This window comes from Haliotis rufescens, unplaced genomic scaffold (assembly GCF_023055435.1).
Source record: "Haliotis rufescens isolate VD_foot unplaced genomic scaffold, xgHalRufe1.0.p SCAF_56, whole genome shotgun sequence".
Taxonomy (NCBI): Eukaryota; Metazoa; Mollusca; class Gastropoda; order Lepetellida; family Haliotidae; genus Haliotis; species Haliotis rufescens.
Genome location: NW_025964290.1, coordinates 230062 through 256393, shown reverse-complemented (window position 1 = coordinate 256393; position 26332 = coordinate 230062). Strand labels below are relative to the sequence as shown.

The window sequence follows — 26332 nt, the reverse complement described above, 5'->3', positions numbered from 1 at the left end:
GCAGCTGTCTGCAGAGCCCCCAAGGTACAAGGAGTACCAGGCCCTGATTGAGCATGAGCTGGCCCACGATGACCCTGCCAGGATCCAGTGTGTGTTCGAGCGAGCACTACAGGAGAACTGCCTCCACCCCGACCTGTGGCTGCAGTATACAAACTACTTGGTGAGTCACGGACCTGACATCCCCTGGAAACACTGTAGACCAAAATTGTAGGCCCAAACTGTAGGCCCAAAATTGTATCTGAAGCAGGAAGACATACTCTGGCAATATAAGTTACCAAACCCAACCAGTCAACCAGAAGTTTTTGCTGCTATCCCACTGAGTTCCCAGAGACTCTGGGGTGATAGATGAAGCCTACATTTATCAAGGAAATTGTAGAACAACTTTGCTACCACATGTCATACACCATTTGAAAAGTCTAATCCTACTGTTAAGGAATAATGAAAGTTATGATTAGAATAATCACATTAGAATAATATATTTATAAATGATAATAACTTAATTAAGTTTGTTTTAAAATAAAAATTAAAATAAACTAACACATTCATAATGTCCAGAGTAAACACAGAGAAAGCAAAAAAGATGGCAATTTACAGCAAGTTTACAATTTCATAATAGAGCTTTCCACTGACATATTTTACTTTCATTGTTAAAGTAATCGGAAGATGATGATAAAAAGAATTTGAAGTCTATCTATCATCACATATTTCCCGATAATAGCGGCTTTCTGCTCTGTGACATTGGAAGCTTTGTATAAATAACAGAATATATCTGGTATCTCTGAACATCAATAATATAACAGTAACCAAGCCAGGAGTATTCTTTTAGTTGTAACATGCGATTTTTTGGATAGAAATTGGTTTATAATAACACTTTGCCGTAATCTAATATAGGGATCGTGGTGGGTCAAAATCAAGCACATGACCTAAGGCAGTCAACCAATTTACAGCAATGGATACTGTCCAACGTGTTTGATGTATTTCAGATTTAGACAAAGCCTTTGGTTACATGGTGTTATTTTGAATGTTTTAAGCAGGAGATGGGGACCTATTAAAATATGGATCTTCGTTGACATATTGTGCTGGGCTATGACCTGTGACACAGATTTCTCATGCATATAGATTGGCATTAAACATCGTGTCCAAGCCTAAAACTCCAGGCAACAAATGCTGAGATGTCATTTGACTTAGATTACCTGATCGTACGAAAAGATGGAAATAATAAGTTAGATGTAAGTTTGACAATTTTTAGAAATATGTTTGTTGGTTTGATTAATTACTTTATTTAATTTATTTGCTCTTTCACATGTTTCACAGGGACCTGTTGTCAAAGCATGTGTCCAAGTTTCACATTTTTTCAATAACTTGGCAAAAATGGTTCATAACTTTAGATCTACTGGCAAAATATGATAAATTGAAATGAAATTGATATTTTCTGACTTAGTGATAGATTTAATAAATGAATGATATGACAGGTAGGGTCATGAAACCATGTATTATTTGGATGTGGCTTCGGTGTGACGGGTAAGTGGAGTACTTTGAAGCTGGATCCTGTTTCACCAAGCACTCTCAGTGTTAGGATTCATGTATGTAAGGGCCAGCAGAAACCTAAAACTAGCAGTCTGTGACAAAATCTGATGGTCTCGTGCCTTCGGGCCGACATCTATTTCAAACACTGTAACCAGGTGACTAGGTTAACAAGCTAAGTGCAGTCTTCACATGACATCTGTTGACTAGGTTAACAAGCTACATGCAGTCTTCACATGACATCTGTTGACTAGGTTAACAAGCTACGTGCAGTCTTCACATGACATCTGTTGACTAGGTTAACAAGCTAAGTGCAGTCTTCACATGACATCTGTTGACTAGGTTAACAAGCTACATGCAGTCTTCACATGACCTCTGTTGACTAGGTTAACAAGCTACGTGCAGTCTTCACTTGACATCTGTTGACTAGGTTAACAAGCTACGTGCAGTCTTCACATGACATCTGTTGACTAGGTTAACAAGCTAAGTGCAGTCTTCACATGACATCTGTTGACTAGGTTAACAAGCTACGTGCAGTCTTCACTTGACATCTGTTGACTAGGTTAACAAGCTACGTGCAGTCTTCACATGACATCTGTTGACGAGGTTAACAAGCTAAGTGCAGTCTTCACATGACCTCTGTTGACTAGGTTAACAAGCTACATGCAGTCTTCACATGACCTCTGTTGACTAGGTTAACAAGCTACATGCAGTCTTCACATGACCTCTGTTGACTAGGTTAACAAGCTACGTGCAGTTTTCACATGACCTCTGTTGACTAGGTTAACAAGCTACGTGCAGTCTTCACATGACCTCTGTTGACTAGGTTAACAAGCTACGTGCAGTCTTCACTTGACCTCTGTTGACTAGGTTAACAAGCTACATGCAGTCTTCACATGACCTCTGTTGACTAGGTTAACAAGCTACGTGCAGTCTTCACTTGACCTCTGTTGACTAGGTTAACAAGCTACATGCAGTCTTCACATGACCTCTGTTGACTAGGTTAACAAGCTACGTGCAGTCTTCACATGACCTCTGTTGACTAGGTTAACAAGCTACGTGCAGTCTTCACTTGACCTCTGTTGACTAGGTTAACAAGCTACGTGCAGTCTTCACTTGACCTCTGTTGACTAGGTTAACAAGCTACATGCAGTCTTCACATGACCTCTGTTGACTAGGTTAACAAGCTACGTGCAGTCTTCACATGACATCTGTTGACTAGGTTAACAAGCTACGTGCAGTCTTCACTTGACCTCTGTTGACTAGGTTAACAAGCTACATGCAGTCTTTACATGACATCTGTTGACGAGGTTAACAAGCTAAGTGCAGTCTTCACATGACCTCTGTTGACTAGGTTAACAAGCTACGTGCAGTCTTTACATGACATCTGTTGACGAGGTTAACAAGCTAAGTGCAGTCTTCACATGACCTCTGTTGACTAGGTTAACAAGCTACGTGCAGTCTTCACTTGACCTCTGTTGACTAGGTTAACAAGCTACGTGCAGTCTTCACTTGACCTCTGTTGACTAGGTTAACAAGCTACGTGCAGTCTTCACTTGACATCTGTTGACTAGGTTAACAAGCTACGTGCAGTCTTCACATGACATCTGTTGACTAGGTTAACAAGCTACATGCAGTCTTCACTTGACCTCTGTTGACTAGGTTAACAAGCTACGTGCAGTCTTCACTTGACATCTGTTGACTAGGTTAACAAGCTACGTGCAGTCTTCACATGACATCTGTTGACTAGGTTAACAAGCTACGTGCAGTCTTTACATGACATCTGTTGACAAGGTTAACAAGCTACGTGCAGTCTTCACATGACATCTGTTGACTAGGTTAACAAGCTACATGCAGTCTTCACATGACATCTGTTGACTAGGTTAACAAGCTACGTGCAGTCTTCACATGACATCTGTTGACTAGGTTAACAAGCTACGTGCAGTCTTCACATGACATCTGTTGACTAGGTTAACAAGCTACATGCAGTCTTCACATGACCTCTGTTGACTAGGTTAACAAGCTACGTGCAGTCTTCACATGACATCTGTTGACGAGGTTAACAAGCTACGTGGAGTCTTCACTTGACATCTGTTGACTAGGTTAACAAGCTACGTGCAGTCTTCACATGACATCTGTTGACGAGGTTAACAAGCTACGTGGAGTCTTCACTTGACATCTGTTGACTAGGTTAACAAGCTACGTGCAGTCTTCACATGACATCTGTTGACGAGGTTAACAAGCTACATGCAGTCTTCACATGACCTCTGTTGACTAGGTAAACAAGCTAAGTGCAGTCTTCACATGACCTCTGTTGACTAGGTTAACAAGCTACGTGCAGTCTTCACTTGACATCTGTTGACTAGGTTAACAAGCTACGTGCATTCTTCACATGACATCTGTTGACTAGGTTAACAAGCTACGTGCAGTCTTCACATGACATCTGTTGACTAGGTTAACAAGCTACATGCAGTCTTCACATGACATCTGTTGACTAGGTTAACAAGCTACGTGCAGTCTTCACATGACATCTGTTGACTAGGTTAACAAGCTACATGCAGTCTTCACATGACATCTGTTGACTAGGTTAACAAGCTACGTGCAGTCTTCACATGACATCTGTTGACTAGGTTAACAAGCTACATGCAGTCTTCACATGACCTCTGTTGACTAGGTTAACAAGCTACGTGCAGTCTTCACATGACATCTGTTGACGAGGTTAACAAGCTACGTGGAGTCTTCACTTGACATCTGTTGACTAGGTTAACAAGCTACGTGCAGTCTTCACATGACATCTGTTGACTAGGTTAACAAGCTACGTGGAGTCCTCACTTGACATCTGTTGACTAGGTTAACAAGCTACGTGCAGTCTTCACATGACATCTGTTGACGAGGTTAACAAGCTACATGCAGTCTTCACATGACCTCTGTTGACTAGGTAAACAAGCTAAGTGCAGTCTTCACATGACCTCTGTTGACTAGGTTAACAAGCTACGTGCAGTCTTCACTTGACATCTGTTGACGAGGTTAACAAGCTACGTGCAGTCTTCACATGACATCTGTTGACTAGGTTAACAAGCTACGTGCAGTCTTCACATGACATCTGTTGACTAGGTTAACAAGCTACATGCAGTCTTCACATGACCTCTGTTGACGAGGTTAACAAGCTACATGCAGTCTTTACATGACCTCTGTTGACTAGGTTAACTAGCTACAAGCAGTCTTCACATGACCTCTGTTGACTAGGTTAACAAGCTACATGCAGTCTTCACATGACCTCTGTTGACATAGTTAACAAGCTACATGCAGTCTTCACATGACCTCTGTTGACTAGGTTAACTAGCTACATGCAGTCTTCACATGACCTCTGTTGACTTAGTTAACAAGCTACATGCAGTCTTCACATGACCTCTGTTGACTAGGTTAACTAGCTACATTCAGTCTTCACATGACCTCTGTTGACTAGGTTAACAAGATACGTGGAGTCTTCACATGACCTCTGTTGACTAGGTAAACAAGCAAACTGCAGTCTTCACATGACATCTGTTGACTAGGTTAACTAGCTACATGCAGTCTTTACATGACCTCTGTTGACTAGGTTAACAAGCTAAGGATCCCCTCCCTTGTGTTGCCTGTGTTCGAGAGAGCTGTGCGCAACTGTCCGTGGTCGTCACAGGTCTGGCAGGGCTACCTGCTGGCTCAAGAAAGACGTGGCGAGACGTTCGACACTGTGAAAGGTAAAGTGATGCTTTAAACATATCACAGATACTGACCGTTGTTTTGGCAAAACTTGTTTTTTGTGTAATAACCTCTAAGAGGTTTTACTTTCTCCTAGTAAGACCTGATGAGTTGAGCAACAGATGAATTTTAAATTTTGATGTTTCAAACATCCAAAGTTCTCAAATTGAAGAAAACAATTGAAATTTGTTCATTATGGATGTCGGGAGTCGAACCCACTACCTCCTGATTAGTGGTCAGTTTTTATTACTGGATGGATGGACATTTGAAAACCCTAAAAGTCTTATACAAAATCCTCCAATCACAGCTGCCAGATGATTCAAGCTGTACTGAAGCTCTTTTTGAACGTCTGATTGGATGTAGTAGAACCTCCAGTGTTGTACCTTGCCACCTAGGTCCATTGTACAGGGATTACCTCCCCTTGTCATTGTGTTCCAGGGTTGTACCTAGGTCCATTGTACAGGGATTACCTCCCCTTGTCATTGTGTTCCAGGGTTGTACCTAGGTTCATTGTACGGGGATTACCTCCCCTTGTCATTGTGTTCCAGGGTTGTACCTTGCCACCTAGGTCCATTGTACAGGGATTACCTCCCCTTGTCATTGTGTTCCAGGGTTGTACCTAGGTCCATTGTACAGGGATTACCTCCCCTTGTCATTGTGTTCCAGGGTTGTACCTAGGTCCATTGTACAGGGATTACCTCCCCTTGTCATTGTGTTCCAGGGTTGTACCTAGGTCCATTGTACAGGGATTACCTCCCCTTGTCATTGTGTTCCAGGGTTGTACCTAGGTCCATTGTACAGGGATTACCTCCCCTTGTCATTGTGTTCCAGGGTTGTACCTAGGTCCATTGTACAGGGATTACCTCCCCTTGTCATTGTGTTCCAGGGTTGTACCTAGGTCCATTGTACGGGGATTACCTCCCCTTGTCATTGTGTTCCAGGGTTGTACCTAGGTCCATTGTACGGGGATTACCTCCCCTTGTCATTGTGTTCCAGGGTTGTACCTAGGTCCATTGTACGGGGATTACCTCCCCTTGTCATTGTGTTCCAGGGTTGTACCTAGGTTCACTGTACAGGGATTACCTCCCCTTGTCATTGTGTTCCAGGGTTGTACCTAGGTCCATTGTACGGGGATTACCTCCCCTTGTCATTGGGTTCCAGGATTGTACCTAGGTTCACTGTACAGGGATTACCTCCCCTTGTCATTGGGTTCCAGGGTTGTACCTAGGTTCACTGTACAGGGATTACCTCCCCTTGTCATTGGGTTCCAGGGTTGTACCTAGGTTCACTGTACAGGGATTACCTCCCCTTGTCATTGGGTTCCAGGGTTGTACCTAGGTTCACTGTACAGGGATTACCTCCCCTTGTCATTGGGTTCCAGGGTTGTACCTAGGTTCACTGTACAGGGATTACCTCCCCTTGTCATTGGGTTCCAGGGTTGTACCTAGGTTCACTGTACAGGGATTACCTCCCCTTGTCATTGTGTTCCAGGGTTGTACCTAGGTCCATTGTACGGGGATTACCTCCCCTTGTCATTGTGTTCCAGGGTTGTACTCGGGTCCATTGTACGGGGATTACCTCCCCTTGTCATTGTGTTCCAGGGTTGTACCTAGGTTCACTGTACAGGGATTACCTCCCCTTGTCATTGGGTTCCAGGATTGTACCTGGGTTCACTGTACAGGATTACCTCCCCTTGTCATTGGGTTCCAGGGTTGTACCGAGCCTCTTACATCTGCTGTACAGGGATTACCTCCCCTTGTCAATGTGTTCCAGGGTTGTACTGAACCTCCTGCGTCCGCTTTACAGGGATTACCTCCCCTTGTCAATGTATTCCAGGGTTGTACCAAGCCACCTGGGTCGCTGTACAGGATTACCTCCCCTTGTCAATGTATTCCAGGGTTGTACCAAGCCACCTGGGTCGCTGTACAGGATTACCTCCCCTTGTCAATGTGTTCCAGGGTTGTACCAAGCCACCTGGGTTCACTGTACAAGGATTACCTCCCCTTGTCAATGTGTTCCAGGGTTGTACCAAGCCACCTGGGTCGCTGTACAGGATTACCTCCCCTTGTCAATGTATTCCAGGGTTGTACCAAGCCACCTGGGTCGCTGTACAGGATTACCTCCCCTTGTCAATGTGTTCCAGGGTTGTACCAAGCCACCTGGGTCGCTGTACAGGATTACCTCCCCTTGTCAATGTGTTCCAGGGTTGTACCAAGCCACCTGGGTCGCTGTACAGGATTACCTCCCCTTGTCAATGTGTTCCAGGGTTGTACCAAGCCACCTGGGTTCACTGTACAAGGATTACCTCCCCTTGTCAATGTATTCCAGGGTTGTACCAAGCCACCTGGGTCGCTGTACAGGATTACCTCCCCTTGTCATTGTGTTCCAAGGTTGTTCCTAGGCACCTAGGTTCACTGAACAAGGATTACCTCCCCTTGTCTTTGTGTTTCGACAGGCACCTTTGAACGGGCACTCACGTGTGGAATGGCCACTGGGTCGGACTACCTGCTGCTGTGGACAGGATACTGTGACTACCTGCGGAGGAGAGTGGACTGGCAGTCAGGTGGGTGGGCTGTTCAAGACAGGGTTGAGTCAAGTGGGTGTTGTGGCAGACAGGTGGGTGTGGTGGCAGACAGGTGGGTGTGGTGGCAGGCAGGTGGGTGTGGTGGCAGGCAGGTGGGTGTGGTGGCAGGCAGGTGGTTGGGCTGTTCAAGGCAGGGTTGAATCTCTCAGGTGGGTGTGGTGGCAGGCAGGTGGGTGTGGTGGCAGGCAGGTGGGTGTGGTGGCAGACAGGTGGGTGTGGTGGCAGTCAGGCGGGTGTGGTGGCAGTCAGGTGGGTGTGGTGGCAGTCAGGTGGGTGTGGTGGCAGACAGGTGGGTGTGGTGGCAGACAGGTGGGTGTGGTGGCAGACAGGTGGGTGTGGTGGCAGTCAGGTGGGTGTGATGGCAGTCAAGTGTGTATGGTGGCAGTCAAGTGGGTGTGGTGGCAGACAGGTGGGTGTGGTGGCAGACAGGTGGGTGTGGTGGCAGACAGGTGGGTGTGGTGGCAGTCAGGTGGTTGGGCTGTTCAAGGCAGGGTTGAATCTCTCAGGTGGGTGTGGTGGCAGTCAGGTGGGTGTGGTGGCAGGCAGGTGGGTGTGATGGCAGACAGGTGGTTGGGCTGTTCAAGGCAGGGTTGAATCTCTCAGGTGGGTGTGGTGGCAGTCAGGTGGGTGTGGTGGCAGGCAGGTGGGTGTGATGGCAGACAGGTGGTTGGGCTGTTCAAGGCAGGGTTGAATCTCTCAGGTGGGTGTGGTGGCAGTCAGGTGGGTGTGGTGGCAGGCGGGTGGGTGTGGTGGCAGTCAGGTGGGTGTGATGGCAGACAGGTGGTTGGGCTGTTCAAGGCAGGGTTGAATCTCTCAGGTGGGTGTGGTGGCAGTCAGGTGGGTGTGGTGGCAGGCAGGTGGGTGTGGTGGCAGGAAGGTGGTTGGGCTGTTCAAGGCAGGGTTGAATCTCTCAGGTGGGTGTGGTGGCAGTCAGGTGGGTGTGGTGGCAGGCGGGTGGGTGTGGTGGCAGTCAGGTGGGTGTGATGGCAGACAGGTGGTTGGGCTGTTCAAGGCAGGGTTGAATCTCTCAGGTGGGTGTGGTGGCAGTCAGGTGGGTGTGGTGGCAGGCAGGTGGGTGGAGTGGCAGTCAGGTGGGTGTGATGGCAGACAGGTGGTTGGGCTGTTCAAGGCAGGGTTGAATCTCTCAGGTGGGTGTGGTGGCAGTCAGGTGGGTGTGGTGGCAGTCAGGTGGGTGTGGTGGCAGTCAGGTGGGTGTGATGGCACTCAAGTGGGTGTGGTGGCAGTCAAGTGGGTGTGGTGGCAGTCAGGTGGGTGTGGTGGCAGGCAGGTGGGTGTGGTGGCAGTCAAGTGGGTGTGGTGGCAGACAGGTTGGTGTGGTGGCAGGCAGGTGGGTGTGATGGCAGTCAGGTCGGTGTGGTGGCAGTCAGGTGGGTGTTGTGGCAGTCAAGTGGGTGTGGTGGCAGACAGGTTGGTGTGGTGGCAGACAGGTGGGTGTGGTGGCAGTCAGGTGGGTGTGATGGCAGACAGGTGGGTTTGGTGGCAGGGAGTTGGGTGTGGTGGCAGTCAGGTGGGTGTGGTGGCAGTCAAGTGGGTGTGGTGGCAGACAGGTTGGTGTGGTGGCAGACAGGTGGGTGTGGTGGCAGTCAGGTGGGTGTGATGGCAGACAGGTGGGTTTGGTGGCAGGGAGTTGGGTGTGATGGCAGACAGGTGGGTGTGGTGGCAGTCAGGTGGGTGTGGTGGCAGACAGGTTGGTGAGGTGGCAGGCAGGTGGGTGTGGTGGCAGTCAAGTGGGTGTGGTGGCAGTCAGGTGGGTGTGGTGGCAGTCAAGTGGGTGTGGTGACAGTCAGGTGGGTGTGGTGGCAGTCAAGTGGGTGTGGTGGCAGTCAGGTGGGTGTGATGGCAGACAGGTGGGTTTGGTGGCAGGGAGTTGGGTGTGATGGCAGACAGGTGGGTGTGGTGGCAGTCAGGTGGGTGTGGTGGCAGTCAGGTGGGTGTGGTTGCAGGCAGGTGGGTGTGGTGGCAGACAGGTGGTTTGGCTGTTCAAGGCAGGGTTGAATCTCTCAGGTGGGTGTGGCGGCAGTCAGGGTGTGGTGGCAGTCAGGGTGTGGTGGCATTTAGGTGGGTATGGCGGCAATCAAGTTGGTGTGGTGGCAGTAGGTTGGATGGGCTGTTCAAGGAAGGATTGAATCTCTCAGGTGGGTGTGGTGGCAGTCAAGTGGGTGTGGTGGCAGTCAAGTGGGTGTGGTGGCAGTCAAGGGGGTGTGGTGGCAGGCAGGTGGGTGTGGTGGCAGTCAAGCGGGTGTGGTGGCAGTCAAGTGGGTGTGGTGGCAGTCAAGGGGGTGTGGTGGCAGGCAGGTGGGTGTGGTGGCAGTCAAGCGGGTGTGGTGGCAGTCAAGTGGGTGTGGTGGCAGTCAAGCGGGTGTGGTGGCAGGCAGGTGGGTGTGGTGGCAGGCAGGTGGGTGTGGTGGCAGACAGGTGGGTGTGGTGGCAGTAGGTTGGATGGGCTGTTACACCCAAACCGCAAAGTTTAACACGGAATATTCCAAATGACAGTTTCAGGCTGTATAACTGATTCAGTCAAGATCATTGACCATCTCTCGCTTCAATGGGATATACATTTTGAAACTCATGTCATGTAGCTTGAGAAATCTGCTTTCTGATTGGCAAATCTCTTCCAATCATTTAATCATTTCATTGGTTGGTCAAAGTTTGCAAAGGTTCTGGCTTGACTTGTTATAGGATCAGAGCTACAGATAATCTGATAATCCAAAATATTCAAAACTCAATTACTTTCAATTAACTTCCATACAGAAACGCATGCATTAAATGAAAATCTCAAATGTATAAAAACAGCTCGCGTGAAAACCCAATGAAGCTTTTTCAGCATGTGTACCAAGGAGCTGATTTCAAAAACACAATTACGAGCTAATTTACTTTCTGAATCAAGGTTATATATATAGAACAGTTATTTGCATCTAGAACATTATTTCATTTTTTTTAGATCTTAAAATGTTCACAAATTTGGGGAAAAACCCAATATTCATACATCTAAAACATTTTTATTTGTTTTAAATCTTAAAATGTTCACTAATATGGGGAAAAACCCCAATAGAGTGCTGAATAGATGAGTGAAAACATTGGTTACCCAATGAAAAATATAATAACCCAATTAAGATAGAAACCCTAGAGTAAAAACTCAATTGCTCGAAAAGTTATCTGGAGCTCTGAGGATGTCCTCAGATATATGGCGGAACCAAGAACATTGATCTGATTTGAATGAGATTGGTTGAATTTAGGGTTTAGATCACTCACTGATCCAGTGAAATGGATACAGTTGCAGGCTAGCAGCTCTCCGTCCTAGATAATTCATCAGTGGGAACAACAGATGCAGTTTGCATTTATATATTTACTGATGGAAATGTTTACTCTCAGATCACACAGAGCAGCTGAAGACACTGCGAACAACGCTGCAGAGGGCCGTGGACCACCTGATGGAGCGTAAGTGTGTCACCAGTAACCATTTCTATACTTATCATACATTGCTACATCTAAGTACTATATACTAGTCCACAAGTCGTTATAATGACAACATATAGCAAAACCCTTAAAAATGGGAATTTTCTACTAGTCCTTATGATACCTTAACTATATCCCGCTGTGTAGTGTGTCCCCAGCAACCAGACACAGTTTGTTTGTTGTTAAATGCCGCACAAAATGACACTGGTCTGTAAATAATCGAGTCTGGACCAGACAATCCAGTGATTGATATCATGAGCAGCCATCCGCACATTTGGGATACAATCACATGCATCAGCCATGTCAGCGAGCCTGACCATCCAATTCCACTCGATTGAGGCGCCACTGTAGTTGCAATTTGGTCAGTTGAGGCAGTATGCTCTTGTTTCCTTGGTGCAGTGTTTCAAGGTGTTCTAGTGACAGAAGAAAGTATGTCATCAAACACTCCCATGAAAAGATGTTGTCGAGGTTGTGATGTTGTGAAGATTGTGATGTTGTGAAGGTTGTGATGTGTGTTGTCAAGGTTGTGATGTCAGGGTTGTGATGTTGTGTGTTGTCAAGGTTGTAATGTGTTGTCAAGGTTGTGATGTTGTCTGTTGTCAAGGTTGTGATGCTGTGTGTTGTCAAGGTTGTGATGCTGTGTGTTGTCAAGGTTGTAATGTTGTCTGTTGTCAAGGTTGTTATGTTGTGTGTTGTCAAGGTTGTAATGTTGTGTTGTCAAGGTTGTGATGCTGTGTTGTCAAGGTTGTGATGCTGTGTGTTGTCAAGGTTGTGATGTTGTGTGTTGTCAAGGTTGTAATGTTGTGTTGTCAAGGTTGTAATGTTGTGTATTGTCAAAGTTGTAATGTTGTGTGTTGTCAAGGTTGTAATGTAGTGTTGTCAAGGTTGTAATGTTGTGTGTTGTCAAGGTTGTAATGTTGTGTTGTCAAGGTTGTAATGTTGTGTGTTGTAATGTTGTGTTGTCAAGGTTGTGATGGCGTGTGTTGTCAAGGTTGTAATGTTGTGTTGTCAAGGTTGTAATGTTGTGTGTTGTCAAGGTTGTAATGTTGTGTTGTCAAGGTTGTAATGTTGTGTGTTGTCAAGGTTGTAATGTTGTGTTGTCAGGGTTGTGATGCTGTGTGTTGTCAAGGTTGTAATGTTGTGTGTTGTCAAGGTTGTACTGTTGTGTGTTGTCAAGGTTGTAATGTTGTGTTGTCAAGGTTGTAATGTGTTGTCAAGGTTGTGATGCTGTGTGTTGCTGTGTGTTGTCAAGGTTGTAATGTGTTGTCAAGGTTGTAATGTTGTGTTGTCAAGGTTGTAATGTGTTGTCAAGGTTGGGAAGTTGTGTGTAGTCAAGGTTGTAATGTGTTGTCAAGGTTGTAATGTTGTGTATTGTCAAGGTTGTAATGTGTTGTCAAGGTTGTGATGCTGTGTGTTGTCAAGGTTGTAATGTGTTGTCAAGGTTGTAATGTTGTGTTGTCAAGGTTGTAATGTGTTGTCAAGGTTGGGAAGTTGTGTGTTGTCAAGGTTGTAATGTTGTGTTGTCAAGGTTGTAATGTTGTCTGTTGTCAAGGTTGCAATGTTGTCTTGTCAAGGTTGTAATGTTGTGTGTTGTAATGTTGTGTTGTCAAGGTTGTGATGTTGTGTGTTGTCAAGGTTGTAATGTTGTTTGTTTGTAAAGGTTGTAATGTTGTGTAGTCAAGGTTGTAATGTTGTGTTGTCAAGGTTGTAATGTTGTGTGTTGTCAAGGTTGTAATGTGTTGTCAAGGTTGTGATGCTGTGTGTTGTCAAGGTTGTAATGTGTTGTCAAGGTTGTAATGTTGTGTTGTCAAGGTTGTAATGTGTTGTCAAGGTTGGGAAGTTGTGTGTTGTCAAGGTTGTAATGTTGTGTTGTCAAGGTTGTAATGTTGTCTGTTGTCAAGGTTGCAATGTTGTCTTGTCAAGGTTGTAATGTTGTGTGTTGTAATGTTGTGTTGTCAAGGTTGTGATGTTGTGTGTTGTCAAGGTTGTAATGTGTTGTCAAGGTTGTAATGTTGTGTGATGTAATGTTGTGTTGTCAAGGTTGTGATGGCGTGTGTTGTCAAGGTTGTAATGTTGTGTGTTTTCAAGGTTGTAATGTTGTGTGTTGTCAAGGTTGTAATGTGTTGTCAAGGTTGTGATGTTTGTTGTCAAGGTTGTGATGCTGTGTGTTGTCAAGGCTGTGATGTTGTGTGTTGTCAAGGTTGTGATGCTGTGTGTTGTCAAGGTTGTGATGCTGTGTGTTGTCAAGGTTGTGATGCTGTGTGTTGTCAAGGTTGTGATGCTGTGTGTTGTCAAGGCTGTGATGTTGTCAAGGTTGTGATGCTGTGTGTTGTCAAGGTTGTGATGCTGTGTGTTGTCAAGGTTGTGATGCTGTGTGTTGTCAAGGCTGTGATGTTGTCAAGGTTGTGATGCTGTGTGTTGTCAAGGTTGTGATGCTGTGATGTTTTCAAGGTTGTGATGTTGTCAAGGTTGTGATATTGGGTTCCAGATTTTGGGACTGAGGGTGACCCGACTGGCAGTCTGAGACAGTTCTGGGCCACGATGGAGGTGAGCCACATGGATGTAGTTCCCTTGGACACAGTTCTCACACTGACAGTAACGGCAACTAGACAGGACTGTAGTTCCCTTGGACACAGTTCCCACACTGACAGTAACAGCAACTATACAGGACTGTAGTTCCCTTGGACACAGTTCTCACACTGACAGTAACAGCAACTAGACATGGATGTAGTTCCCTTGGACACAGTTCTCACACTGACAGTAACAGCAACTAGACATGGATGTAGTTCCCTTGGACACAGTTCTCACACTGACAGTAACAGCAACTAGACATGGATGTAGTTCCCTTGGACACAGTTCTCACACTGACAGTAACAGCAACTAGACAGGACTGTAGTTCCCTTGGACAAAGTTCTCACACTGACAGTAACAGCAAGTAGACAGGACTGTAGTTCCCTTGGACACAGTTCTCACACTGACAGTAACAGCAACTAGACAGGACTGTAGTTCCCTTGGACACAGTTCTCACACTGACAGTAACAGCAACTATACAGGACTGTAGTTCCCTTGGACACAGTTCTCACACTGACAGTAACAGCAAGTAGACAGGACTGTAGTTCCCTTGGACAAAGTTCTCACACTGACAGTAACAGCAACTAGACAGGACTGTAGTTCCCTTGGACACAGTTCTCACACTGACAGTAACAGTAACTAGACAGGACTGTAGTTCCCTTGGACAAAGTTCTCACACTGACAGTAACAGCAACTAGACAGGACTGTAGTTCCCTTGGACACAGTTCTCACACTGACAGTAACAGCAACTAGACATGGATGTAGTTCCCTTGGACACAGTTCTCACACTGACAGTAACAGCAACTAGACAGGACTGTAGTTCCCTTGGACACAGTTCTCACACTGACAGTAACAGCAACTAGACAGGACTGTAGTTCCCTTGGACACAGTTCTCACACTGACAGTAACAGCAACTAGACATGGATGTAGTTCCCTTGGACACAGTTCTCACACTGACAGTAACAGCAACTAGACAGGACTGTAGTTCCCTTGGACACAGTTCTCACACTGACAGTAACAGCAACTAGACATGGATGTAGTTCCCTTGGACACAGTTCTCACACTGACAGTAACAGCAACTAGACAGGACTGTAGTTCCCTTGGACACAGTTCTCACACTGACAGTAACAGCAACTAGACAGGACTGTAGTTCCCTTGGACACAGTTCTCACACTGACAGTAACGGCAACTAGACATGGATGTAGTTCCCTTGGACACAGTTCTCACACTGACAGTAACAGCAACTAGACATGGATGTAGTTCCCTTGGACACAGTTCTCACACTGACAGTAACAGCAACTAGACATGGATGTAGTTCCCTTGGACACAGTTCTCACACTGACAGTAACAGCAACTAGACATGGATGTAGTTCCCTTGGACACAGTTCTCACACTGACAGTAACAGCAACTAGACATGGATGTAGTTCCCTTGGACACAGTTCTCACACTGACAGTAACAGCAACTAGACAGGACTGTAGTTCCCTTGGACACAGTTCTCACACTGACAGTAACGGCAACTAGACATGGACTGTAGTTCCCTTGGACACAGTTCTCACACTGACAGTAACAGCAACTAGACATGGATGTAGTTCCCTTGGACACAGTTCTCACACTGACAGTAACAGCAACTAGACAGGACTGTAGTTCCCTTGGACACAGTTCTCACACTGACAGTAACAGCAACTAGACAGGACTGTAGTTCCCTTGGACACAGTTCTCACACTGACAGTAACAGCAACTAGACAGGACTGTAGTTCCCTTGGACACAGTTCTCACACTGACAGTAACGGCAACTAGACATGGATGTAGTTCCCTCGGACACAGTTCTCACACTGACAGTAACAGCAACTAGACATGGATGTAGTTCCCTTGGACACAGTTCTCACACTGACAGTAACGGCAACTAGACATGGATGTAGTTCCCTTGGACACAGTTCTCACACTGACAGTAACAGCAACTAGACATGGATGTAGTTCCCTTGGACACAGTTCTCACACTGACAGTAACAGCAACTAGACATGGATGTAGTTCCCTTGGACACAGTTCTCACACTGACAGTAACAGCAACTAGACAGGACTGTAGTTCCCTTGGACACAGTTCTCACACTGACAGTAACGGCAACTAGACATGGACTGTAGTTCCCTTGGACACAGTTCTCACACTGACAGTAACAGCAACTAGACAGGACTGTAGTTCCCTTGGACACAGTTCTCACACTGACAGTAACAGCAACTAGACATGGATGTAGTTCCCTTGGACACAGTTCTCACACTGACAGTAACAGCAACTAGACAGGACTGTAGTTCCCTTGGACACAGTTCTCACACTGACAGTAACAGCAACTAGACAGGACTGTAGTTCCCTTGGACACAGTTCTCACACTGACAGTAACGGCAACTAGACATGGATGTAGTTCCCTTGGACACAGTTCTCACACTGACAGTAACAGCAACTAGACATGGATGTAGTTCCCTTGGACACAGTTCTCACACTGACAGTAACAGCAACTAGACATGGATGTAGTTCCCTTGGACACAGTTCTCACACTGACAGTAACAGCAACTAGACATGGATGTAGTTCCCTTGGACACAGTTCTCACACTGACAGTAACAGCAACTAGACATGGATGTAGTTCCCTTGGACACAGTTCTCACACTGACAGTAACAGCAACTAGACAGGACTGTAGTTCCCTTGGACACAGTTCTCACACTGACAGTAACGGCAACTAGACATGGACTGTAGTTCCCTTGGACACAGTTCTCACACTGACAGTAACAGCAACTAGACATGGATGTAGTTCCCTTGGACACAGTTCTCACACTGACAGTAACAGCAACTAGACAGGACTGTAGTTCCCTTGGACACAGTTCTCACACTGACAGTAACAGCAACTAGACAGGACTGTAGTTCCCTTGGACACAGTTCTCACACTGACAGTAACAGCAACTAGACAGGACTGTAGTTCCCTTGGACACAGTTCTCACACTGACAGTAACGGCAACTAGACATGGATGTAGTTCCCTCGGACACAGTTCTCACACTGACAGTAACAGCAACTAGACATGGATGTAGTTCCCTTGGACACAGTTCTCACACTGACAGTAACGGCAACTAGACATGGATGTAGTTCCCTTGGACACAGTTCTCACACTGACAGTAACAGCAACTAGACATGGATGTAGTTCCCTTGGACACAGTTCTCACACTGACAGTAACAGCAACTAGACATGGATGTAGTTCCCTTGGACACAGTTCTCACACTGACAGTAACAGCAACTAGACAGGACTGTAGTTCCCTTGGACACAGTTCTCACACTGACAGTAACGGCAACTAGACATGGACTGTAGTTCCCTTGGACACAGTTCTCACACTGACAGTAACAGCAACTAGACATGGATGTAGTTCCCTTGGACACAGTTCTCACACTGACAGTAACAGCAACTAGACAGGACTGTAGTTCCCTTGGACACAGTTCTCACACTGACAGTAACAGCAACTAGACAGGACTGTAGTTCCCTTGGACACAGTTCTCACACTGACAGTAACAGCAACTAGACAGGACTGTAGTTCCCTTGGACACAGTTCTCACACTGACAGTAACGGCAACTAGACATGGATGTAGTTCCCTCGGACACAGTTCTCACACTGACAGTAACAGCAACTAGACATGGATGTAGTTCCCTTGGACACAGTTCTCACACTGACAGTAACGGCAACTAGACATGGATGTAGTTCCCTTGGACACAGTTCTCACACTGACAGTAACGGCAACTAGACATGGATGTAGTTCCCTTGGACACAGTTCTCACACTGACAGTAACAGCAACTAGACATGGATGTAGTTCCCTTGGACACAGTTCTCACACTGACAGTAACAGCAACTAGACAGGACTGTAGTTCCCTCGGACACAGTTCTCACACTGACAGTAACAGTAACTAGACAGGACTGTAGTTCCCTGGGACACAGACATGACTGAAGGATGACACTGTTACTGCATTCATGTGGTAGCAGATGACCCTGTAATTGCATTCACGTGGTAGCAGATGACCCCGTTACTGCATTCACGTGGTAGCAGACAGGACTATGGGTGAAACTGTAATTGCATTCACGTGGTAGCAGACAGGACTAAGGGTGACAACTGAGTTTTCTCTTTTATGAATTCAGGGTAAATTTTGTAAAAACATGGAGAAGGCTCGAGAGCTGTGGAACAGCATCATGACCGAGGGCCACGGCAGCACGGCGAGAATGTGGCTGGAGTACTACAGACTGGAGAGGTAGGAGATAGAGAACTACAGACTGGAGAGGTAGGAGGAGATAGTGTACTACAGACTGGAGAGGTATGAGGAGATAGTGTACTACAGCATGGAGAGGTAGGAGATAGTGTACTACAGACTGGAGAGGTAGGAGGAGATAGTGTACTACAGCGTGGAGAGGTAGGAGATAGAGAACTACAGACTGGAGAGGTAGGAGGAGATAGTGTACTACAGACTGGAGAGGTAGGAGGAGATTGTGTACTACAGACTGGAGAGGTAGGAGGAGATTGTGTACTACAGCATGGAGAGGTAGGAGGAGATAGTGTACTACAGACTAGAGAGGTAGGAGGAGATTGTGTACTACAGCATGGAGAGGTAGGAGATAGTGTACTACAGACTGGAGAGGTAGGAGGAGATAGTGTACTACAGCATGGAGAGGTAGGAGGAGATAGTGTACTACAGACTGGAGAGGTAGGAGATAGTGTACTACAGCATGGAGAGATAGGAGATAGTGTACTACAGACTGGAGAGGTAGGAGATAGTGTACTACAGACTGGAGAGGTAGGAGATAGTTTACTACAGACTGGAGAGGTAGGAGATAGTGTACTACAGACTGGAGAGGTAGGAGATAGTGTACTACAGACTGGAGAGGTAGGAGGAGATTGTGTACTACAGCATGGAGAGGTAGGAGGAGATAGTGTACTACAGACTAGAGAGGTAGGAGGAGATTGTGTACTACAGCATGGAGAGGTAGGAGATAGTGTACTACAGACTGGAGAGGTAGGAGGAGATAGTGTACTACAGCATGGAGAGGTAGGAGGAGATAGTGTACTACAGACTGGAGAGGTAGGAGATAGTGTACTACAGACTGGAGAGATAGGAGACAGTGTACTACAGCGTAGAGAGGTAGGAGATAGTGTACTACAGACTGGAGAGGTAGGAGGAGATAGTGTACTACAGACTGGAGAGGTAGGAGATAGTGTACTACCGCGTGGAGAGGTAGGAGATAGTGTACTACAGCGTGGAGAGGTAGGAGATAGTGTACTACAGCATGGAGAGGTAGGAGGAGATAGTGTACTACCGCGTGGAGAGGTAGGAGATAGTGTACTACAGCATGGAGAGGTAGGAGATAGTGTACTACAGCATGGAGAGGTAGGAGGAGATAGTGTACTACAGACTGGAGAGGTAGGAGATAGTAGGCTGGAGAGGAGATTTGTTTACAGGGATAAATTTAGAAAGTGGTGGTCAATTTAACCAGATATGATACATCTATGATAGTCCATCATTAAAGATAGAAGCTGAACCACTTTTGTTCTTTCTACAGTCTTTGTGAAGTGTTGATGTGAAGCGCCATCGTGAGATTGCAGGATTGTTTCAGGATGTGTGGAGATAACAAGCACTGCCGGAGGCTGCTTCAGAAAGCCCTCAACTCTGTCACGGACTGGCCTGAATCCATCACAGAGGCCTACATCAACTTTGAGAGGGAGGAGGGTAAGTGCAAGGGACTCTGAGGTTTTGACTGGATGCTAGGGGGATGCTGGACTAGTCCTGCTGTGTACTGTAGGGATGTAGGCAGGCTGTTGTAGGAGAGTCTGGCTTGAGGATCACCTTGTTCTTTTCGTTACAGGAAGTCTGGAGTTGTATGACCTGGCAGTGGTCAAGTGTGAAGCTCAGCTGAAGAGGATCAACGAGAGAAGAGAAAAGGTGAGCATTGCTGTATCTTGTATGTCCATGTATATCCCTTCCACCTCTGTGGTCTCGTGGTTGAGCGTGCACCCAGAGAGGGGAAGGTCCGGGGTTCGATACCCAGCAACATCAAACCAAGATGGTATGTTACTTGTTGTTACCCTACCTAGTGCTCCGGCATAAAGGGGCTAAAACAAGGACTGGTCGACTCGGAGTCAGTAGACTGTGTCTGAGTGAGGTGTCCATGTGTAACTGTGGCATGGTATCTCAGTGGGCTCTCTGTAGAACCTTGGATGCGATGTGAAACCCCATTTCACACACACACCATGTATGTTTCTGGATGTCTTTGTATGCCCCCGTATCTTTCTGTACCCCTCTCTCTGGATGTCCCTGTATCTTTCTGTACCCCTCTCTCTGGATGTCCCTGTATCTTTCTGTACCCCTCTCTCTGGATGCCCCTGTATCTTTCTGTACCCCTCTCTCTGGATGTCCCTGTATCTTTCTGTACCCCTCTCTCTGGATGCCCCTGTATCTTTCTGTACCCCTCTCTCTGGATGTCCCTGGGGCGGCTGGGTAGCCTTGTGGCTAAAGCGTTTGCTCGTCACCCCGAAGACCCGAGTTCAATTTCCGACATGGGTACAATGTGTGCAGCCCATTTCTGGTGTCCCCCGTCGTGATATTGCTGTAATATTGCTAAAAGCAGCGTAAAACCATACTCACTCACTCACTCACTGTATGTCCCTGTTACCAATTGCTTGTAGACTTCCACATGCCAACTCACTCACTCACTCACTCACTCACTCACTCACTCACCTACCCACCCACACACCCACCCACACACACACACACACACCCACTCACTCACCCATCCAACCAACCCCACTCACTCACTCACTCACTCACTCACTCACTCACCCACCCACCCATCCACCCACTCACTCACTCACTCACTCACTCACCCACTCACTCACTCACTAACTCACTCACTCACTCACTCACTCACTCATCCACCCGCCCGCCCGCCCACTCACTCACTCACTCACTCACTCATCCAACCAAACCCACTCACTCACTCACTCACTCACCCACCCACCCACCCACCCACCCACCCACCCACTCACTCACTCACTCACCCACCCAGCCACCCACTCACTCACTCAATCACTCACCCACCCACCCACCCACTCACTCACCCACTCACTCACTCACTCACTCACTCACTCACTCACTCACTCACCTACCCACCCACACACCTACCCACCCACACACCCACCCACACACACACCCACCCACCCACTCACTCACTCACTCACTCACTCACTCACTCACTCACTCACTCACTCACCCACCCACCCACCCACTCACTCACTCACTCACTCACTCACTCACCCATCCAACCAACCCCACTCACTCACTCACTCACCCACCCATCCACCCACTCACTCACTCACTCACTCACTCACTCACTCACTCACTCACCCACCCACCCGCCCGCCCACTCACTCACTCACTCACTCACTCACCCATCAAACCAACCCCACTCACTCACTCACTCACCCACCCACCCACTCACCCACCCACTCACTCACTCACTCACCCACCCACCCACCCACCCATCCACCCACTCACTCACCCACTCACTCACTCACTCACCCACCCACCCACCCACCCACTCACCCACCCACTCACTCACTCACTCACTCACTCACCCACCCATCCACCCACTCACTCACCCACTCACCCACTCACCCACTCACTCACTCACTCACTCACTCACTCACTCACTCACTCACCCACCCACCCACCCACCCATCCACCCACTCACTCACCCACTCACTCACTCACTCACTCACTCACCCACTCACTCACTCACTCACTCACTCACTCGGTGTTTCAGGCAGCTCAGAAGGAAGCCATGCAGGAGGAGCAGCAGAAGAATCAGAAATCTGTAAAGAAAATACTGAAGAAATCAGAGAAACAACAGCACAATCAACAACAACAACAACACAAACAACAACAGCACAAGTCGGGGATCAAGTCTGAGGTAGAGATGCAGGCGGGACAGAAGAGAAAGGTCAGTAGACACCTTGGGTTTGTATCCCTGTATGTCCCTGAACTCTGTATGTGGGTCCTGGTTATCTAAAGCATTGCAGTTTGGAGATGAGCTACGCTCACCAGTAACCATGGTTACCTATGATCAAGGGTTCGAATTCCCCGAATTTGTTTCTTGGTTTGGCATCACAGTCATTGTAATCCTGTCAGACTCGTGACACTTGGGGCTTCTCTCCCACATCAAGCTGACAGACTGACGGGTACACGACACATCCTGCCTGGGTACGCCAGCTGTCATCTTCTGAATACCATCTTGTTTTAGTTCAAGGAGGAGTTCAAGACTCCCCCACCCCCAGGGTTCAAAGGGGAACCACCCCCGGGCTACAAGGGCGAACCCCCCACCAAGAAGGCAAAAGGTAAGGACTTCACTTGTCGATTACATGTGGAATTTGTATTACAAGGTTGCTTCTGTTTTTATTTTCTGTCTCTGTGATTTTCCTGTGGTAATTAATTGATAACAACTTGGGTTTATGGTGATATAGCTACCAAGCCCGAGGGACCACTCCCCCATGTTACATTCATTCCCAGCATGCGGGGCGGCCGTGTTGCGTACTCTGCCGGCTTCAAGTACACGGTCAACAGCACTCGGGCCACGACCACGTACTGGAAGTGTCGAGAATACAAGTGCTCGGGGACCTTGGTCACACGTAACGATGTTGCTGCAAGAGCATGCCCCAGGAAACATAATCACCCACCATCGCCATTTTTATACGGGCAAGACTTCTTCAAGTACCAACTGATGGAGCGTGCCCGAAGAGAGGCTGTGCCTGTGCCAAGAATCTACAAGGAAGAACTTGCCCGGTTGACACAAGTCTCAAGTTTGTTGCCGGCCAAGATGCTTCATGTGATACCTTGTTTTGAATCCGTCAAGACGTCCATGTACCGAGAACGCCACAAGGCACAGGTGGAAGGAAAACGGTGTGACCTCCGACCCCTGGCTGGTCACCAGGGTGAAAGTGAGGCTGGTGGTCATGACCTTGGGGAGGTGCAGTTGAACAGTAAACATTGTGCTCAAGATTGGAATTCAAATGTGGAATCTCTTGCCAACACATACATTGACAACACACACATTGACAACACACTTATTGACAACAAGAACATTGACAATAAAAACATTGACAACAAACACATTTATCAAAATGATTATGAAATTTGTGATATTAAACAGTCTGCTGATGATCCTACCATTGGTGCTGAGACTACCCAATACGCTCATGGTGTCAGCCACTGTGAGAGTTTATATCACGTTGATACGGGAAGCAGGTGTGACACTGGTAGCCATGGTGATGTCATGCAGAAAGAGGAGAATCCTGCAGCTACATCGTGTCTACATAGTTCAGGTTCTTGCCATCCTTTCTGTGAAAATATCAAGTCTGAACATTTGTCTGAGACGTCAGAACAACACAATTGTGAAGTTGATGACTTTGTTGAGAGGGATGTTCTCGGAACACCCCCCTTGACTGGAGGTGAAGGTCGTCACGCATGTCATCTCACGGCTGTGTGTGATGACCGTGATGTGAAGCCAGTGATTAAAGGTGACGCCAGGCACATACAGCAGGATATTGGGACACACCCTTTCTCATGCGGGACACCATCTGGGACTACATATGCCTGTGATATCCAGTCTGCCTGTAGGACACCATTTGCCTGTGGGACTACATCTGCCTGTGAAACACCATCTGCCTGTGGGACACCATCTGCCTGTGAGACACCATCTGCCTGTAGGACTACATCTGCCTGTGAGACACCATCTGCCTGTAGGACTACATCTGCCTGTGCGACTACATCTGCCTGTGATATCCAGTCTGCCTGTGGGACTACATCTGCCTGTGAAACACCATCTGCCTGTGGGACTACATCTGCCTGTGATATCCAGTCTGCTTGTGGTATGTTTAGTCTTTGAGGCAAGGTTATACAGAGAAATTTCTCTAAACTGGACAGGTGCAGACCAATGCCACTTCAAAGACAAAGTAGCCATGTTGTTGAAAGTAGCCATGGTGTTTGGCCTGTTGATAGTTTATTTCTGAGAAGGTGTTTGAGAAGAATTAGTTTATTTCTGAGAAGGTGTTTGAGAAGAATTAATGTGAACTTTGCAAATTGAAGGACAATAAAATTTAATAATATAAATATTTTTGTTTTTCTCATTTGAATGTTACATATATTTGATGATGGCAGTCCAAGTGATGAATACCTCAGGAAGATAGAAGTAGCATACTGAATGAGGAACCTGCAAGACATTGGTATTGACAAAGGATGGTTTAGAGAAGTTTTGCTGTAGGCCAAGCGTGCTATGTAATAACAGTTTCAATAACACAGTTGTATCCAATATGACACAATGTAATCTAACCCTGGTGATGGCTCCACTATCTGGGCTACACAATGTAACCCTGGTGATGGCTACACTGACTGGGCTACACAATGTAACCCCGTTGATGGCTCTACTGACTGGACTACACAATGTAACCCCGGTGATGGCTACACTGACTGGACTACACAATGTAACCCCAGTGATGGCTCTACTGACTTGGCTACACAATGTTACCCCGGTGATGGCTCCACTGACTAGGCTACACAATGTAACCCCGTTGATGGCTACACTGACTGGACTACACAATGTAACCCTGGTGATGGCTCCACTATCTGGGCTACACAATGTAACCCCGGTGATAGCTCCACTGATTGGACTACACAATGTAACCCCGGTGATGGCTCCACTATCTGGGCTACACAATGTAACCCCGGTGATGGCTGCACTATCTGGGCTACACAATGTAACCCTGGTGATGGCTCCACTGACTGGGCTACACAATGTAACCCCGGTGATGGCTCCACTGACTGGACTACACAATGTAACCCCGGTGATGGCTACACTGACTGGACTACACAATGTAACCCTGGTGATGGCTCCACTGACTGGGCTACACATTGTAACCCCGGTGATGGCTCCACTGACTGGACTACACAATGTAACCCTGGTGATAGCTCCACTGACTGGGCTACACAATGTAACCCTGGTGATGGCTCCACTATCTGGGCTACACAATGTAACCCTGGTGATGGCTACACTGACTGAACTACACAATGTAACCCTGGTGATGGCTCCACTGACTGGGTTACACAATGTAACCCCGGTGATAGCTCTACTGACTAGGCGACACAATGTTACCCCGGTGATGGCTCCACTGACTGGGCTACACAATGTAACCCTGGTGATGGCTACACTGACTGGGTTACACAATGTAACCCCGGTGATGGCGACACTGACTGGGCTACACAATGTAACCCTGGTGATGGCTCTACTGACTGGACTACACAATGTAACCCCGGTGATAGCTCCACTGACTGGACTACACAATGTAACCCCGGTGATGGCTCCACTGACTGGACTACACAATGTAACCCTGGTGATGGCTCCACTGACTGGGCTACACAATGTAACCCCGGTGATGGCTACACTGACTGGACTACACAATGTAACCCCGGTGATGGCTCCACTATCTGGGCTACACAATGTAACCCCGGTGATGGCTCCACTATCTGGGCTACACAATGTAACCCTGGTGATGGCTCCACTGGCTGGACTACACAATGTAACCCCGGTGATGGCTCTACTGACTGGACTACACAATGTAACCCTGGCGATGGCTCCACGGACTGGGTTACACAATGTAACCCTGGTGATGGCTCCACTGGCTGGACTACACAATGTAACCCTGGTGATGGCTCTACTGACTGGACTACACAATGTAACCCTGGTGATGGCTCCACTGACTGGGTTACACAATGTAACCCTGGTGATGGCTCCACTGGCTGGACTACACAATGTAACCCCGGTGATGGCTCCACTGACTGGACTACACGATGTAACCCCGGTGATGGCTCCACTGACTAGGCTACACAATGTAACCCCGGTGATGGCTCCACTGACTGGACTACACGATGTAACCCCGGTGATGGCTCCACTGACTAGGCTACACAATGTAACCCCGGTGATGGCTCTACTGACTGGGCTACACAATGTAACCCCGGTGATGGCTCCACTATCTGGGCTACACAATGTAACCCCGGTGATGGCTCCACTATCTGGGCTACACAATGTAACCCTTGTGATGGCTCCACTGACTGGACTACACAATGTAACCCCGGTGATGGCTCTACTGACTGGACTACACAATGTAACCCTGGTGATGGCTCCACTGACTGGGTTACACAATGTAACCCTGGTGATGGCTCCACTGGCTGGACTACACAATGTAACCCCGGTGATGGCTCTACTGACTGGACTACACAATGTAACCCTGGTGATGGCTCCACTGACTGGGTTACACAATGTAACCCTGGTGATGGCTCCACTGACTGGGTTACACAATGTATTCAGT

At 47.4% G+C, this 26332-nt stretch overlaps 1 protein-coding gene across 2 annotated transcripts in view; it reads left to right on the top strand.

The window, feature by feature from the left end:
* LOC124125098 (squamous cell carcinoma antigen recognized by T-cells 3-like) overlaps positions 1–26332 on the top strand; it is a 51935-nt gene that overhangs the window by 11644 nt on the left and 13959 nt on the right. Inside the window, exons 7-17 of one of the 2 annotated variants that reach the window (XM_046488424.2) lie at positions 5–160; positions 5123–5261; positions 7718–7825; positions 11240–11305; positions 13812–13870; positions 18067–18176; positions 19534–19646; positions 19783–19859; positions 21739–21915; positions 22216–22309; positions 22436–23839. In XM_046488424.2, the coding sequence (XP_046344380.2) occupies positions 5–160; positions 5123–5261; positions 7718–7825; positions 11240–11305; positions 13812–13870; positions 18067–18176; positions 19534–19646; positions 19783–19859; positions 21739–21915; positions 22216–22309; positions 22436–23839 (2503 nt within the window). The remainder of the gene's footprint in view (positions 1–4; positions 161–5122; positions 5262–7717; positions 7826–11239; positions 11306–13811; positions 13871–18066; positions 18177–19533; positions 19647–19782; positions 19860–21738; positions 21916–22215; positions 22310–22435; positions 23840–26332) is intronic. The other variant, XM_046488425.2, reaches the window with a different exon arrangement.